We start from the raw sequence: 16,432 nt of genomic DNA, 5'->3' as shown, positions 1-16,432 counted from the left end.
ACGGTGACTTAGTCACGGGTAAGGGGACGCAGCGCTGGGCATCCTCCCGCCTGCCTGTTGAAGCCAGTCCCTCCCTGCAGGCTGCAAGATGAACAACGTCAATGTGGTTTATACCCCGTGGTCTAACCTGAAGAAAACAGCTGACATGGATGTGGGCCAGATAGGCTTTCACAGGCAAAAGGACGTAAGTGTGCACATCACCACGGTGCCCTGCCACTGAGCAGCTGCCTGTCTGTGCTGTGAGGGCTCCGCATGATGTATGTTTCCTAAAGGGAACCAAGCTGGATCCCTAAGCCCCTGGAAGGCCTCTGACCGAGGCCGGGGGGCGGGGGGTGGGCGGCTGAGGAATCATAAAATTAAGATTCAGTGGTTTTCTTCCCTCTATCTCTGTCAAAGGTGAAAATTGTGACAGTAGAGAAGAAAGTGAATGAGATTCTGAACCGGTTAGAAAAGACCAAAATGGAGCGGTTCCCAGACCTAGAAGCAGAGAAAGAATGCAGAGACCGCGAAGAGAGGAATGAGAAGAAAGCCCAGATTCAGGAAATGAAAAGGAGAGAAAAAGAAGAGATGAAGAAGAAGAGGGAGATGGATGAACTTAGGTACGCTTGAGCTAAGGCTTTGGTGTTATCCTTGGAGAGTCTTTACTGCTGATTTTAATCAGGGATTAACCCTTAATGATGCATTTCACCTTCCATATTCATGGCCTCTGCATCCACAGATTCAGTCAACCATGGATCAGAAGTGTTTAGGGATGAAAAAGATTCCAGAAAGTTCCAAAAAAGCAGCACTTTGAATTTGCCTTGTGCTGACAACAATTGACATAGCATTTAACTTTAGGCAGAACTCCATCTCGTTCTTGCAAGTGAATACTTTGCTCCTTGTCCTCGGGGTGCAGAAATTCTGATGATCTGATAATGTAAATAGGTCTACATAAAGATCATCCTTTTTAGGTAGTTTTTAGAAGAAATATTTATAGATTGTTTGGAGGACGCCAAAATGTGAAGGCTAAGCAGTAGCAGTATATTAACATCCGATAACCATTTTATTCCTTTACATAATAAAGTTCCCCTTACTTACACTTCGCATACTAATTCATACTTATGCATCTTGTTCATTAGCTGTTTAAACAGTTTTTTAGCTCACATTTGCCCCGTTAGTCTAGGATCTAATGGGATTTTAGTTTAGAAAATCTTTGTAGCATTGTAGCATCTTTGTAGCATGTAGGGAGGAAGCCTCACATATCATTTCTTTCTATACCTGCTGCACTATAAGCCATACGTAGAACAAGAGAAAATAGCAGAAGAGACTCAACATAGGTTTGGAAGGTAGTCAGAGCCTTACAAGTGACCTTGCCTGGAGAGTTAAAGAAGCAGAGCAGCTCTGCTCCGTCTCCATGGGTTTTTGGAGAGGTCCTTTGGGCAGGTCCCTGTGAATCTCCCAGTGGACATTGTCGTTCACTGATGCACGCCAGAGAGGAGTGTCCCTGGCTCCCTCCGGTATGTCGTAGTCAGGTTCGTCTCCGTCTCCGTAGTTGGATTCCTGGTTACAGCCTGCATACCTGCTGTGTTGTAATCTTTATTCACCTGTTTAGCTTTGGTGATATTATAACAAACATTTATGAACATCAAAATCAAGCTCACTATGTGAACACTGAAACCCGAGCATGTAAGCAGTAGTCATGGGAAAGTGGTCAATAGGGGATGAGTAACAGAACAGAAAAGACCAAGGGAAGGGCCTCTGGTTAACTGGAGATGGGCATGTTTAAAAGTTGGGAGTCTTGGAGCTCAGAAGTGGAACCCTTGGTTCAGGTGATTGAAGTCAGAAAAGTCCAAGACCCAGGTAAGATGGCAAATCACAGGTAAGTGTGTTGTCAGTCTGAGCACTGACATGAACTTGACTGGGGGCAGAGATTACTTCAGCCAGGAGGTTTATGTGTGAAAGGTTATAGCTGATCAGGGGCAAAGCAGGAATTCAAGCTCAAGTCTGTAATTCTGAAGTCCGTACTTCTACTCTACCTTACTGTCTATAAGGCAGAGAATAAACAGGTTAGCAAGACCAGAATCAAGGTCATTCATAGGCAAATGAAAGAACGAAAAATTAGGTACATTGGGGAGTGACTTAAAAGCTTTTGTTTCATCCAGAATTGCTTGTTGTAAGTGATAATGAGCCCTTACAGGTTTCCTGGGACCTTAGGGAGAAGAAAACTTGTAGGAAGAGTTTAGTGGTGACAAGTCAGGGAGGTAATGTAGAGACTGCTGGTTAAAAGGATGTGGAAGTGGCCGCTTTAATTCCTGTTGTTTCTCTCTCACACACTACTGCTGCCTTCTAAAAATAATGCTGTGAATAAGAAACTCCTTCAAAGAGGCACTTAAGCATTCTCCTTGAAGGTGGCCCAGCTTTGCATATGCAGTGAGTGATTAGTCAGTGCATTATGGGTGAATAAGTAACTGAGATTAGCTTCCCTGATACAGTGATTCTGTATTTTTATTTTTATTTGCCTTTTGTCTTTTTAGGGCCACACCCACAGCATATAGAGGTCCCCAGGCTAGGAGTTGAATGGGAGTTTCAGCTGCTAGCCTTTGCCACAGCCATAGCAACGCTGGATCCAGGCGTTGTGTCTGTGACCTACACCACAGCTCATGGCAACGGCAGATCCTTAACCCACTGAGCAAGGCTAGGGGTCGAACCCTTGTCCTCATAGATACTAGTTAGCTTCGTTAACCACTGAGCATGAAGAAACTCCGCTACAGTGATTCTTGAACTAACATGAAAACTATTTCTCTAGTTAAAAGCGGGGTAGGTGGGGAAAGTACCCTAAAGTACAGGGATCTGTGTGTGCAGAGACCACCCTGTATAGGAGGGAGCAAGGCAGATCACAAGACTGAAAGCCAACTCACATGTCTGGAGCAGCAGCAGTGAGGAAGCCCAGGATCAAGGACCAGTCTTGGCAGGTCCCCGTTAAGAAATATTGTCTTTGTGCTGAGAGTTTTGTGAGGGCACTGAAGAGTGTTAAATCTGGGTAGTGTGGTAAGATTTGGGTTGGAAAGGTCACTTGGCTGACCTGATTGGAAAGGGTGCCAGTAGTTGTCCTCATGACAGAATTAGTTGCTTGGGTGGTCATGCTGATATGGAGGTAGGGAGAAGCGGACCAATGAGAAATCGTTTCGGATAAAATTACAGGATTTGAAGACATTGGATTGAGAGGAAGGGCAGGGCCAAGAATGGCTCTAAGCTTTCTGAATTGTGACATGGAACGTTTAGTGATGCAGTTCTTTGAGCCAGGGAATGCTGGAAAAAACCCAAACTTTTCGTTGGGGAGAAGACCATGAGTTGAGTGTGGACATAGGATTCTGAAAATACCTTCGAGGTGTCCCCCCAAAAAAAATGTTAAACAGGCAGTTAGATTAATGAGATGGAGCTCAGAGGGAGCACAAGGACTAAAGAAGGGTGATTTGTATGTTTCATATGAGCGGGAATTCAGACCTTGTGGTTCTGAACCTGGCTTGTAAGTGCTCACAGCTGGACGTGGGAAGATATTTTTAACCTTCACAGGTGATTTTAAAACCTGAGTTTCTGCTTGAACTATGTTGTTATCAACATCTTTCTCTTTCTGCTCACACAGCGTATTGATTGCATCTGTTTGTTTCTTATCAATACCACTGATTTTTGCAAGCTTCAGTAATAGCTCTCTCTGGGGGTCTCCCAGCTCCTTGTCCCTGTCAGTGACAAGTCTCCTTCTCTCTGGTCATCAGTTTTCAGTTCTTACAGTTCACATTTACTTGAATGTCTCCCCATCACTTCAAATGTAAACGTGTCCTAAACTAAGTAAATCTTTGTAACATTTTCCCATTTCTCTCCTTCTGCCATTATTTCTTTCGGATCACCCAAGCTAGAAACCTTGATGTCGTTGTTGATTATTCTGATTTATCCCTTCTTACCAGCACAGCTGCTAACATCCTGGATTTACATCCGTGGGGAGTAGGGGTGGGGGGTTGCTGTGGTCCAGAGCACGATGGCCCTTGTGTGAGCATCCTGTCCTCCCTCCCACTTGTTAGCTGGAGACCATGGACAGCTTCCTTAATGCCTGTGTGTACAGTGGGCATACTATCGTCTCTCACCTTATAGGGTGATTATGGGGATTAGCAGTAGTTAAGGAAGCATATGACGCAGGTCCTGGCAAGTAAAGGATGCTGGGTAAATGGTAAGTACGGTTGTCATTAACTATTCTCCTTGCCTTAATCGCCCTTCTCCCTCTCTTCCACCTGCTCCAGATTACTCTTTCCAAAACCACTGGTATTATATGATCTCACTCTCCTTTGTCTTTTGATGTATTTTTTTTTAAGTTGGATTTATTTTTTTTTCTTTTTCTTTCTTTTTTTTTTTTTAATTTTCCCATGTACAGCAAGGGGATCAAGTTATCCTTACATGTATACATTACAATTACATTTTTTTCCCCACCCTTTGTTCTGTTGCAACATGAGTATCTAGACAAAGTTCTCAATGCTATTCAGCAGGATCTCCTTGTAAATCTATTCTAAGTTGTGTCTGATAAGCCCAAGCTCCCGATCCCTCCCACTCCCTCCCCTTCCCATCAGGCAGCCACAAGTCTTTTCTCCAAGTCCATGATTTTCTTTTCTGAGGAGATGTTCATTTGTGCTGGATATTAGATTCCAGTTATAAGTGATATCATATGGTATTTGTCTTTGTCTTTCTGGCTCATTTCACTCAGTATGAGATTGTCTAGTTCCATCCATGTTGCTGCAAATGGCATTATGTCATTCTTTTTTATGGCTGAGTAGTATTCCATTGTGTATATATACCACATTTTTGATGTATTTTTAATAGAGCTTTTTTATGTAGCCACTCCTGGGTAGGCCTTACTTCCTTTCCAGGTAAGCTCTTTGGGGGATAGGCTTTGTCTTATCATTTTCTAGTTTCTTCCTATCCCATCCACCACCCAGGCTTAGCACAGGGTCTTATACATAGTAGACATTTAATAAATGGTTGTCGAATCTCATCATCTCTGTGCCATCGTGCATGGTGGCTTCTGACTGATCACACTGCTTTAACTTACATGATTAGGACAACATGGTAGAGCCCCACATGTCAAGCCTGATTTCCCACCACTTTGCTTTCAGACTTGAGTTGGTTTGAAATGTCATTGTAAGTACCACCTCTTGGCCTTGGCTCATGCCCTGTCAGGCTGGGTTTGGGCTCCACATCCTGTGAGGAGAGTGCCCCAGTAGCTCCTTGCACGTTGGTGCCCTTCCTCATTCTGATTCCTGTAGCAGGTGTAGTCTGGGCAGTTTACTTCAGCTCTGCGTCATGTCTGCTCTCGGCTGTAGGTGAAGTTCGTCTGAATAATGCCAGCGACCTCACAGTTGCTGTGAAGGTGACACGAAATGAGTATGAGCAAGCATGTTTATAAACTATAAAATACAGTGCACATCTTATTTATTATCATAGCTAGTTATCCTTTATATGTTTCAATCCCCTTGAGCACAGCAGGGATTATGTTTTCTTCAAAAGACCTTTCGCGTTGCTAGATTCCTGGTAAATGTTCACGAAGTACTTCCCAGCCGGCTAACCGTAGTTTACATGTGTTTTTCCTTCTAGGAGCTATTCATCGCTAATGAAAGTTGAGAATATGTCTTCAAATCAGGTACATTCAAATTATTTGCTCTCATCTTGTGCCTTGAAATAATTCATAAGCGTTTTTAATGCCGAATTTCTGGCCAGGGTTGGTTCACATGTCACAAGTGGCCTGACCTGGTTTGGCGATGCTGAGGTGGATTCTACTAGATGCTGCCCTCCTCACTTCCCTGTGGACTTGCCTCGCGTGTTTGTTTTTAAGTAGGTTGCCTCGTGGAAAGAGGTTGTTGCACCCTGTCTGTTGTGAGTGCAGGTCTGTTTGCCTCATTTCTGGCTGTCAGGCCTGCAAGAGTGCTTTTATTTATTAATGTTCTATGTGAATGTGACCATAGACTCTATACTGTAATTGAGGACAAAATTATCATCTTCAGTTAAATAAAATGGAAGATCTTATGTAGTTGAAGCAGCAACGTTGGTTGTTTTCATGATCCTCAGGACCTAAAATAAGGAGAAACGGTGATCCGTATCATAGTATGGAAAAGATCTTCTTAGCATCAGCACCTTGTATTTTATTGAAACTATGGCAGGGATAGTAAGTCCATGAGCACTCTCTCCCAAAATTTATTTCAAAGTGTCTGGAGAGAGCACACTTTAGTTATTATTAAACAGTCCCTGTAGAAAATTGAAACTAGGTAGATATAGTAGATGTATTTGCTGTATTGAGTGTTTATAATATAGTTTATTATTCTTTAGGTCTTTGTTGTCCAGTGGACTGGCCGCTAATTGCATATGGCTGTTTAAATTACATTTAATTTGATTTAACTTAAATGTTCAGTTTCTCAGTCACGCTAGCCACATGTGTCTGGTGGCTATGATATTGGGTAATGCAGAAATAGAACATTGCCATCACAGCAAAAAGTGCTGTTAAACAACACTGCTTTAAGTGCTTGGAAATAACAGAATTTAAGGTCCCTTAAAGATCACCTAGTCATTCTCCATATTCATTGCAGGAATTTGAATTGTTAATGTGATTTTACACCTTGTTCACATCTATATGTCCTTCTAAAAATGGGTAGGAACAGTATCCTTATTCCTGTCTCTTTGAAGAACTAAAGTTATGAGGTTCCTTTATGAGTCAGAGATGTATCTTTATAATTTATTCCTGAAACATTCCAGAGTAGCATTATGTAATTAAATAGAGCCTTGAATTTGAAGTTTAGAGATTTAAGCTATCATTGACTAATTGGATAAGCCTAATAAAATATTTTAATCTCTCCAGTGGCGTATTCACCAGCCGTTAAAGGGAGACATCTACCTCATGAGGCTGTTAAAAATTTGAACACGTTCATGTGTGTGAAAGTTCTAAGGAGGAACTTAGACACTCTATGAAAGTAAACAGTCATTATTATTTCCTATCTGTATGGTCCATAGTTGTTATCCACAAAGTGTTAGTATCAAACGGCAAGATATATCTAATCCTTCTGGAAACTGTCCTTAGAAGACAGTGTAAGAGTTCAGCAGAAGTCTTTAACATAACCCAAAGCAGAGGTCTGTGTTGTGGTTGTTGCTCTTGAAGTTTTCTGTTATTTAGAGGCAACTTTCCAGTGGAAATCTGGCACCTATATTATATTATGACCTTAGGAATTTTCATTAGGGATTTTTAAAGTTTGAATGTGGTTTTGGAATTAAGAAATAAACACACCCAATATATGAATATACATTTGTATACAAGCCCCACCCCATTAGTGACAGACGTTAAAAGTTCCAGGACTAGGAAATCAGATTTGTAGACCAAATGATTATTAAGAGCTTTTGCCCTCCCTCCCCATTGCAGCTCCCCCTCTTCCTGACCCCTAGCTTGGAATCAGGTTCAAGTTTCCGAGGAAGTTTTGCACTGGGTGTTTCTGTCCTCTCTCATGCGGTGGCAGGACTCATACAACTTTTCCCCATACATCAAAAAGATGGGCTTTCAGGGAGTTCCTGCTGTGGCACAGCAGAAACGAACCCAACTAGCATCCATGAGGATGCAGGTTTGATTCCTGGCCTCGCCCAGTGGGTCAGGGATACAGTGTTGCCATGAGGTGCAGTATAGATCACAGCCGTGGCTTGGATCCTGTGTTGCTGTGGCTGTGGTGTAGGCTGGCAGCTATAGCTCCGATTCTACCCCTAGCCTGGGAACCTCCATATGCTGGAGGTGTGGCCCTAAAAAGCAAAAAAAAAAAAAAAAAAAAAAAAGGCGGGCATTCATTCTCCTTGTAACCATCTTCTGTAAGGGGAACACAGACTTTTTTGACCAATTTGGCAGCATGATCAGTTGATTTTCAGTCAAAGGCTGGGTGTTTACATAAGATACAACTTGATTCTTAATTTAGCCTATACAAGTTCATCAGGAAAAATATTAGTCTTCCACTCTGGGATGGGTTTTAATTTTGAAGTTTTGCTCTCCTATATAGAATAATTCTCTTCAATCTATAATTTCTTCCTAGCCTTTCTAAATTTGGTATCAGGAACCATCAACAATTGCTTTTGACGTTTTATTTGCTTATCACTTTATAAGTGGATGACAAGATACCTATTTTGCCACACTGAAAAACATAATGACTCTTAAAGGGAATCTAAAATATAAAACTTATCCAAATCAAGTCTTAGATTGCAGCTATGTATTAAAAAATTACCTTCATCCCAAAACACAGATCCCCAGCAACATGAGAACTGTACAAATTAAACTCACAGCCTTTTTAAGATGTAATTCACTTTGATTGTCACCAAGCCACATTATCTTAGTGAGTTGGTGATACAGACATCCTCAGTGTTTGGAATCTAAATTTGACCTTCAAAGATACAGCATGACTCTTTGATCATCTCTAATGCTTTTATTTTAGTTTAGAATTCCAGGGCAGTGTTCTGATGCTTGGATAAAATAAAAACATCAGTTTGCTTTTTGCACAATTATTTAAAGCATTTTTACTGTGGCCTCAGTTGTTGTGCTAATTGAAGAGAAGCTCCTGAATGAAGCTGGAGATAAAACCAGACTTCACAAGAACCATTGTTTTCTGCCCGTACCTCCTATTTCCCTACCTATCATTAATATCAGCTATTGAGGAGAAAAGCATAGAATATACTTGTAAGTCTAAATCCTCTCCCTTTCTCTGACAAGTCAGGTGTAAAGCAGTGGGAAAGGGAGGAAGGCCACATCGGTAACACATTTGGGTTATGACATTTTCAAGCAAATAGACCAGAACTCACACTACGAGTGAATGTTGGCATCCAGTGCAATCTTCTTTGGGCGTGTAATTGCTCAGAAAGGAATTTGGGGGTCTACTTTTGTACTTGGTCTTCAGGACTTGTTTTTAAGCCATGAAAATAAAATCAGTCCCTTTACACTGTGGACCACCATCATGTAAGGTTTTTTTTATTAAAAACTTGGCAAGCCAGCTAACTTGGTAACTAGCATGAGCTTCCAGATGACTTTTTCTATTAAAGAAAAAAACAAAACAAAACAGGTACTCCATGGTGACCTAGCAGTTAAGGATCTGGTGTTCTTATTGCTGTGGCTTAGGTTTGATCTCTGGTCTGGGAACTTTTGCATGCTGCTGGCACAGCCCAAAAAACAAAAAAAAAGAGAAAGAAACAAAGAAAAGGCCATCTTATGCAGTAGCAAGTATGTGACACCTCTGAGGCACAAAATAATGGAATTTAGAGCCAAAGTATTTTTGTGTATATGAAGCTTTGTTGGTGTTAAAACACTGGGGCAGTATTTGTTTGCTTTCATACTATGGTATATTTCATAAAGGAGCAGTCACATTTCCTTGGAGTCATGCTCATTATATCCTGTAACAGGTCATTGGGTTCTCCTAACTGGGAGCCATTGCTCACTTATTGCTGGGCAGACCAGGCCGTGTAATGACATCTTTGAGACTACAGCTGCTGATCCAGCTATTCTAAACAACTGACATTTTTAGAGAAGAAATGAATGGATTTAATTATTTTACTTTTTTTTCTTTTTTTTTTTTTGCTTTTTAGGGCCACACCTCCAGCATGTGGAAGTTCCCAGGCTAGGGGTCTAATCGGAGCTACAGCTGCCAGCCTACACCACAGCCACGGCAACGCCAGATCTGAGCTGTGTCTGCAACCTACACCACAGCTCACGGCAACACCAGATCCTTAACCCACTGAGCGAGGCCAGGGATGGAACCTGAAACCTCACAGTTCCTAGTCGGATTCATTTCCTCGGCACCAAGACTCCCAATTACTATACTTTTTAATTATACTTTTTATATTTATATTATTAATTATACTTTTTAACTCTGATTTCTGCAGTTAGGCATAAGGAGACTTGTTACTTAAAACTAAGTTTTTTAAATTGAATTATTTATTTTGAAGGCTTTTTATGTACTGTTTCACGTTTTTGTTTCCTGCAGGACGGCAATGATTCGGATGAATTCATGTGAATGAGGAAAAGGACCTTTTAAAGATGTGAATTTAGGGACAGTTTTGATTTCATCTATATTCCCAGTCATAAAAAAAAAAAAAACCAACCACCAACCAAAATTCTTCCTTCATAATATTCTACAAATATTACCAACTTTGGAGTTAAAAAAAATTGTTCCCATATTGCTGTCAGAAAAGGATCAGATAAATATATATGTATATACAATATAGTTGGACTTGAAGACAGCATATAACTTTAGGAAAGTGAAAATATTTTTGCCGGAACATGTCTTGGTACCTCTTGAGAGCTGGCTGCCCTTGTTCTTGGAATAGACTTTAGAACAACTACGAAAAGTATTTCTGTTACTGTGGTCTGTCTCTGAAAACAGATGTCTTGAAAAGCTTCTCAAATTCTCAAAATAGCTACTTCTGTTAAGAAGAATGTATTGGTGAGCAGTGTAAGCAAACAGTCCCCTCACCCCTGATTTCCGGATTAGAGAAAAAAGCATATGGCAGAGTACCCTGGTGGCACAGTGGTTAAAGATCTGGCATTGTCATTGCTGTGGCCTGGGTCACTGCTGTGGCATGGGTTTGATCCCTGGCCTGAGAATTTCTGCATGCATGGCATGGCCAAAAAAAAAAAAGCACATGGGTTTTGAAGGTGACAGTGATATTTTCAGAAGATTGCTGGCTTCGGTAATCATGTCCCATGGTGCCATCTGCACTCTTCCTTTTTCCATTGAGGGCCTCTACCCAGGTACCATCAGACGTAAAGAAACAGAGGTAATCAAAGTTGGGCTTTTAGGGCAGTTTTTACGCGAGCACCAAGTAACCCCAGCAACCAGCTTCCAGGCCCTGAGTCACTTCTCATCCTTCCGTGAATCATTTTGATGACATAGGTTACCTGATTTTTGTCCTGGAAATCAGCATAAAGCACAAGTCTATGTTGCAATTATGATTTTGGAAAGAATTAAGCATTTCGCACACCAGCCAAGTAGTTAGTTTACCTTGAAGTAGTATTTATTTTGAGTTGTAACCCCAGAGTTCAGATTTCTCAACTTAGTAACTTAAGATGTTACAGTCCCACTCATCTGAACCACCTGTTCTCCTGGGTGATTCTGAATAGAAGATGCATTTTTATTACAGTCTGTAAAGCAACCCCTGTGGAAAGAGACAGAACAAATCATGAAAGGGAAAGGCACAAAGTCTGCACGTCAGGAAGCAAACAGACTGACCTCATAACCACACCCAAAGCTCTTCACACAGCATTCTTATTCTTAACCGTATTCTAACTCAGCACAAAGTAGCTCCTCCTGCAGAGAGTCGGCCTGCAATAACACTTTGGAATGATGGTAAAATCGCAAGACTTCAGTGTTTCTATTTATCATCCCAAGTTGGTGTATGGGGTTGAACTGGAAAACTTCCTGACATATAACTTGGCCAAATTTTGAGGGGAGGGGGTATGGGAGGCAGCTCCAGAAATTAGTGTGTGTGTGTGTGTGTGTGTGTGTGTCTGATTGACATTCAGCCTGGAGTTCTGCTATTTGAAAATGTAATAATAAAGAGTCATTTTTTATTTGGGAGGACCTTGATATATGAATTCTTAGAATTTGTTATTCTCATCCCCAAGCTTGTTTTGGGGGTGATCAGCCTGTGAAAACCTCTTCTATCCTAGGCTCAATCTGGGAGGTTCTACAGGGGTAGTCTTCCTCCCCCACTGATAAATGTCTGCCTCCTGCCCGCGGGGTCCAAGCGTCTGACACACCCTTGCTGGAGTGTAAATTAGTAGATGTGCTACGGCCTACCCCCACTACTGTAGGCAATTCCTAAACGCTCCGCTGCCAACATATGAAATGGGGAGACTTTGCCTCTAGTACCACCTGTGTCCCCTCTGAGGCTTCTTTTTTTTTTGGGGGGGGGTCTTTTTGCCATTTCTTGGGCCGCTCCCGCGGCATATGGAGGTTCCCAGGCTAGGGGTCCAGTTGGAGCTGTAGCCACCGGCCTACGCCAGAGCCACAGCAACCTACACCACAGCTCACGGCCATGCTGGATCCTTAACCCACTGAGCAAAGCCAGGGGTCAAACCCGCAACCTCATGATTCCTAGTTGGATTCATTAACCACTGAGCCACGATGAGAACTCCCCCTCTGAGGCTTCTGACAAGCTCCTCTGTATGCACATTATAGCATGTACAGGGAGAGGTTTTGAAGACACACCAGTTATACTGTAGTGTGAGAGCTCCTGGGGTCCTCATTGGAAACATCTCCAGTGTTTGGCTTCAAACGTCCAGACCCCTGTTGTGAATCCCTAGCTCTGGAGCCTTTCCAGCTGCTCTGTGCTGCTCTCCCTCTCCCTCGGCCTGGGTAATGGGTGGGTTTTCCCCCCAGCTCCCAGGTTCCCAGAGGGAAGCTGTGTCCTTTTCAGGACATTGGTTCAGTGCCAACAGGTCAAAATAAACTGTTGCCGCTGAAGTCATCTCATATCTTGCTATTGGCATGTTTCCTCTACTTTCTATAGGAAAATTCCAAAGTGTTGGCATTTTCATGAGCTGCGTCTTTGATCAAATCGTCATCCATCCCGAGGATTTCTCTTTCCAACTCTGCCTCAGTCTCCCCACTCTGATCTGCCTGCAGGTGAAGTTCACCTTATTGTGTAATTTGCTGCACAAACTGCTTGGTTTTACTCCCACAGCTTTAGAATTCACTTCTTAAAATCCACTTTTGTTGACCTAGGGTCGTGATCTTTGGGCCAGGGAAGTTTGTCACAGTTCTTCCTGGAATAGGCTTTAGGAACTTTACCAAAATATAGAAGGTTTTGACCTTAGCAAAGTAGGCAATGAACTGTAGTTGAGTCTTTTCAATATCTTTTTTGTTGTTGTACTGTATTTTAACATTTTCTTTTTTTTTTTTTAGGGCCACACCCATGGCATATGGAGGTTCCTAGGCTAGGGGTCTAATCAGAGCTACAGCTACCACCCTACTATGCCACAACTACAGCAGCGCAGGATCCAAGCCACATCTGCGACCTATACCACAGCTCACAGCAACGCCAGATCCTTAACCCACTGAGCGGGGCCAGGGATTGAACCTGCAACCTCATGGTTCCTAGTCAGATTTGTTTCTGCTGTGCTTCAACGGGAACTCCTGTATTTTAACATTTTCTGAAGCCTGGATTTGGGTGACCCTTTTAACTGTTCAATGCCAATGGTTTCCCGACTTAGGAAGGAGAGGAGAGTTCAGCTGCAGCCTTCCTGCCACATTTGCATCTGTCAGAGACCAGAAGCTCTTATTTTCTGGGCTGGAACAGGTTATGGGAACAATTGAGCAGGGTGGAATAATGGAAGCCTTTCCAATCGTTTTCTGAACGGTGGTGTTGAAACCTGCTTTCCTCTGTTTGATCTGAAGTACAGCGTTGTGAATAATAAATCCCATACTCAGAATGATCATAATGCAGTGAGTGGGCCACCTTTTGATTTTAAAGTAAACTGAAAACAGTCCAGTTGTACTCAAAAGTGTAAAATTAGAAACGTAAGTTTCAAGCTAAATGTTGACCTTGACCCATCTAACTCCAGCTCGGGAATGAGGATAGGCACGCCTGGTGCCTGAGCAGGCTTGAGTTCAAGTTGTGCTTAGTAAGAATGCAGTGTATCATTTCATAAATGATACGGATGATGCCACCACGCTGCCACATAGTCATCATGTTCTGGATGAATGATATATAAAATAAAAGTTGATAGTTTGAGAAGAACCAAGCGTGCATGTGGAATTCCACTTTACTTCTCCGGATGACTCAGTCTCACTAGTGGGATGTGTGTACTCATTTCAGGCAAATAGGAAGAAGCAGGTTCTTGGCTACCTGAGATGATGCCCTTCAAACAGTTTTGTTCCTTAGCAGGAAGAAAAGAACAAATTAGAGTAACAGGAAGAATGCCCAAGGATTCTAGGAAGAACAGAACCTGGGGGCCATGATATTTGCAAATGCCACAATTTGAATATAACTCAATTCTCTCTCCCCCCCCCAACCACCCCAGTTCCTCAGGGTCTGCCTGAGATCCTGTCCTCCTAACTGGGGTGAAGTGCAAACTGCAGACCTGCTAGAATGGTGTCCCTAACAAATGTAATCGCTCTGGACCACCATTCTGTTTATGGAGTCACCCCTTCTGTGGGAGCGTTTATTCTAATGTTACCCTGTGTTGGCAGGAAGTATTGGGACGAAAAGAGCCACGGAAACATTCAAGTTTCTCCCAGCTGTGAAAAGCCTATTTGACTTCTTAAATGTTTTATTAGAGGACACTGGTTCTATTTTCACCAGATACCTGCGTCCTTTTGGTCTTTAACTGCCTTAGCTGCTAGAATTCTGGGGTTTAAGTTTTTGAGTAAATTAACCTATATGGAGAATGTAGGTTGAAGCCAGAATTTTCATATAGAAAATGTAGAGAACTGTGTATTATACTTGGACTCAGAAGTAGACTGAAAATATAAATAGCTATCTCTCTAAGGCCATGTGTTAACCATGGCTTATTAGAATATACATCTCTGTTTTCTGTCTCACATCGATTGCTTTGTTTTTGTCTTGCTGATTTCAGGGTATCAGTTATTGGGAACCTTCAAGCTCTCCACCTTAGTGGTGGTGATTACGGTTCTGCCCTGGGCCAGATGAAATAAGAAACAGGTGTCTGGGTTGCATGCGTCAGTGGGCACTGACTTGGCATTTTTCTGCCTTAGTTGATAGACAAGGAATGGAGGTGGGGGAGCAATGAATGCTCACCCTAGAATCCTGTGTGGCTTTTGCTTGTTCCCAACCCTGGTGAGTGAGTGTCAGTGTTTAAGGCCAAAAAAAAAAAAAAAAAAAAAAAAAGGAAGGAAGGAATTCTCCAGAGTCAGTATTGTTTTTCAATCCCACATCAACCCCATCCAGTAACCACTGCATTAAAAATATAAGACTAATGGCCTGACATTTCACATCCTGTCCAGATGACGCCTCAGCTGCCTGCATTCTTGCTGGCATTTTGGTTCCTGCCTCAGCAGTTTGCCTTGTAGAGAGGGCAACATTTGCTGTGATTTCTGGAAAGTGTTATGAGAACGGGATCTTCCAGGTGTTGAAGGCTAGCCTATTGATCTTGAATCTTTTTAGCTCTTGGTCAAATTCAGGGTCAACAGGTTAAAATTACAGACCAAAAAAGGTACAGAGAAAAATATTATTTGAGGCAATGACCTTTTAACCAGCTCAACCTTGCCAGAATTATCTTCAACTATGAAGTCCCTAGCTTCCTTATATTATATCCCTTCAAAACTCTGAAATTTTTGTTTTTTGGTTAATGTACTCAGCACCCAATGAGGTTTACATAAATTATTTCCAGAGTTACCACTGTGGCATGACAGGATCCAAGATCGGTGGCATCTCTGAAGCACCAGAATGCCGGTTCAGTCCCCAGCCCAGCACAATGGGTTAAGGGATCCAGCTTTGCCGCAGCTGCACCATAGGTGGCAACTGTGGTTTGGATCTGATCCCTGGCCTAGGAATTCCATATGCTGCAGTGCAGTTAAAAAGAAAAAAAGAAAAAGAAATGTTCTGGGAGATCTAATTGTGGCTTGTCGGGTTAAGAACCCGACATCGTCTCCATGAGGATTTGGGTTCAGTTCCTGGCCCTGCTTAGTGGGTTAAGGATCTGGTTGTAGCTCTGATTCAACCCCTAGGCTAGGAACTTCCATATGCCATAGGTGCAGCCTTAAAAAAAAAAAAAAAAATTCCCAAGCTAGAATTGCCCCTAGGGTGTTCCTGGTGGCACAGTGGGTTAAAGGTCTGATGTCACTGCTGTGGCACAGGTTTGATCCTTCGCTTGGAACTTCCACTTGCTGCAGGCATCCTCAAAAAAGAAAAAATTAAGAAGAGTCTTTGGAAAAGGATGGAAGTTCTGAAATAGGAAAGACTTAAATTTAGTCAAGGAAAAAGCTTTGCTAATGCTTATGGTTGGGGCATTTCCTTTTTTCTTCTTCTTATGGCCTTACTTGCAGCATATGGAGGTTCCAAGGCTGGGGTAGAATTGGAGCTGCAGCTGCCGGCCTACACCACAGCCACAGCAACAAAAGATCATACCACAGCTCACACCAACTCAGGATCCTTAGCCCACTTAGAGGCCAGGGATCAAACCCCATAACCTCATGGATACTAGTTAAGTTTGTTACCACTGAGCCACAGTGGGAACTCCCAAGAGTTTACTTTTTCAACAAGAAAAGAGTTCATGTCCCCACCCGTTAGGCAAGGCCCTTGCATGGTCCCTCTCCTGCCACCAGGGAAAGCGTTAATGCCGCCGTGTTTAAGATGTTATTATTGATTAGGGCTTTGTAGTAGTAAAATCTTGCAAACAGGACAAATACATCGATCACCTGGGCTTTTTTCTTCCTCACGT

The 16,432-nt window shown here is 42.4% G+C and overlaps 1 protein-coding gene across 5 annotated transcripts in view; it reads left to right on the top strand.

The window, feature by feature from the left end:
- The window catches only part of CCDC25 (coiled-coil domain containing 25), a 40,288-nt gene extending 25,408 nt beyond the window's left edge, over positions 1-14,880 (top strand). For 3 of the 5 annotated variants that reach the window (XM_013990270.2, XM_005657250.3, XM_013990271.2), the window contains 4 exons: positions 81-184; positions 397-599; positions 5,617-5,662; positions 10,014-11,615. In XM_013990270.2, the coding sequence (XP_013845724.1) occupies positions 81-184; positions 397-599; positions 5,617-5,662; positions 10,014-10,043 (383 nt within the window). In that variant the 3' untranslated portion in view covers positions 10,044-11,615. 5 annotated transcript variants of the gene reach the window in all.

The sequence above is a fragment of the Sus scrofa genome, chromosome 14, assembly GCF_000003025.6.
Source record: "Sus scrofa isolate TJ Tabasco breed Duroc chromosome 14, Sscrofa11.1, whole genome shotgun sequence".
Taxonomy (NCBI): domain Eukaryota; kingdom Metazoa; phylum Chordata; class Mammalia; order Artiodactyla; family Suidae; genus Sus; species Sus scrofa.
This window is presented reverse-complemented; position numbering and strand designations above follow the sequence as displayed.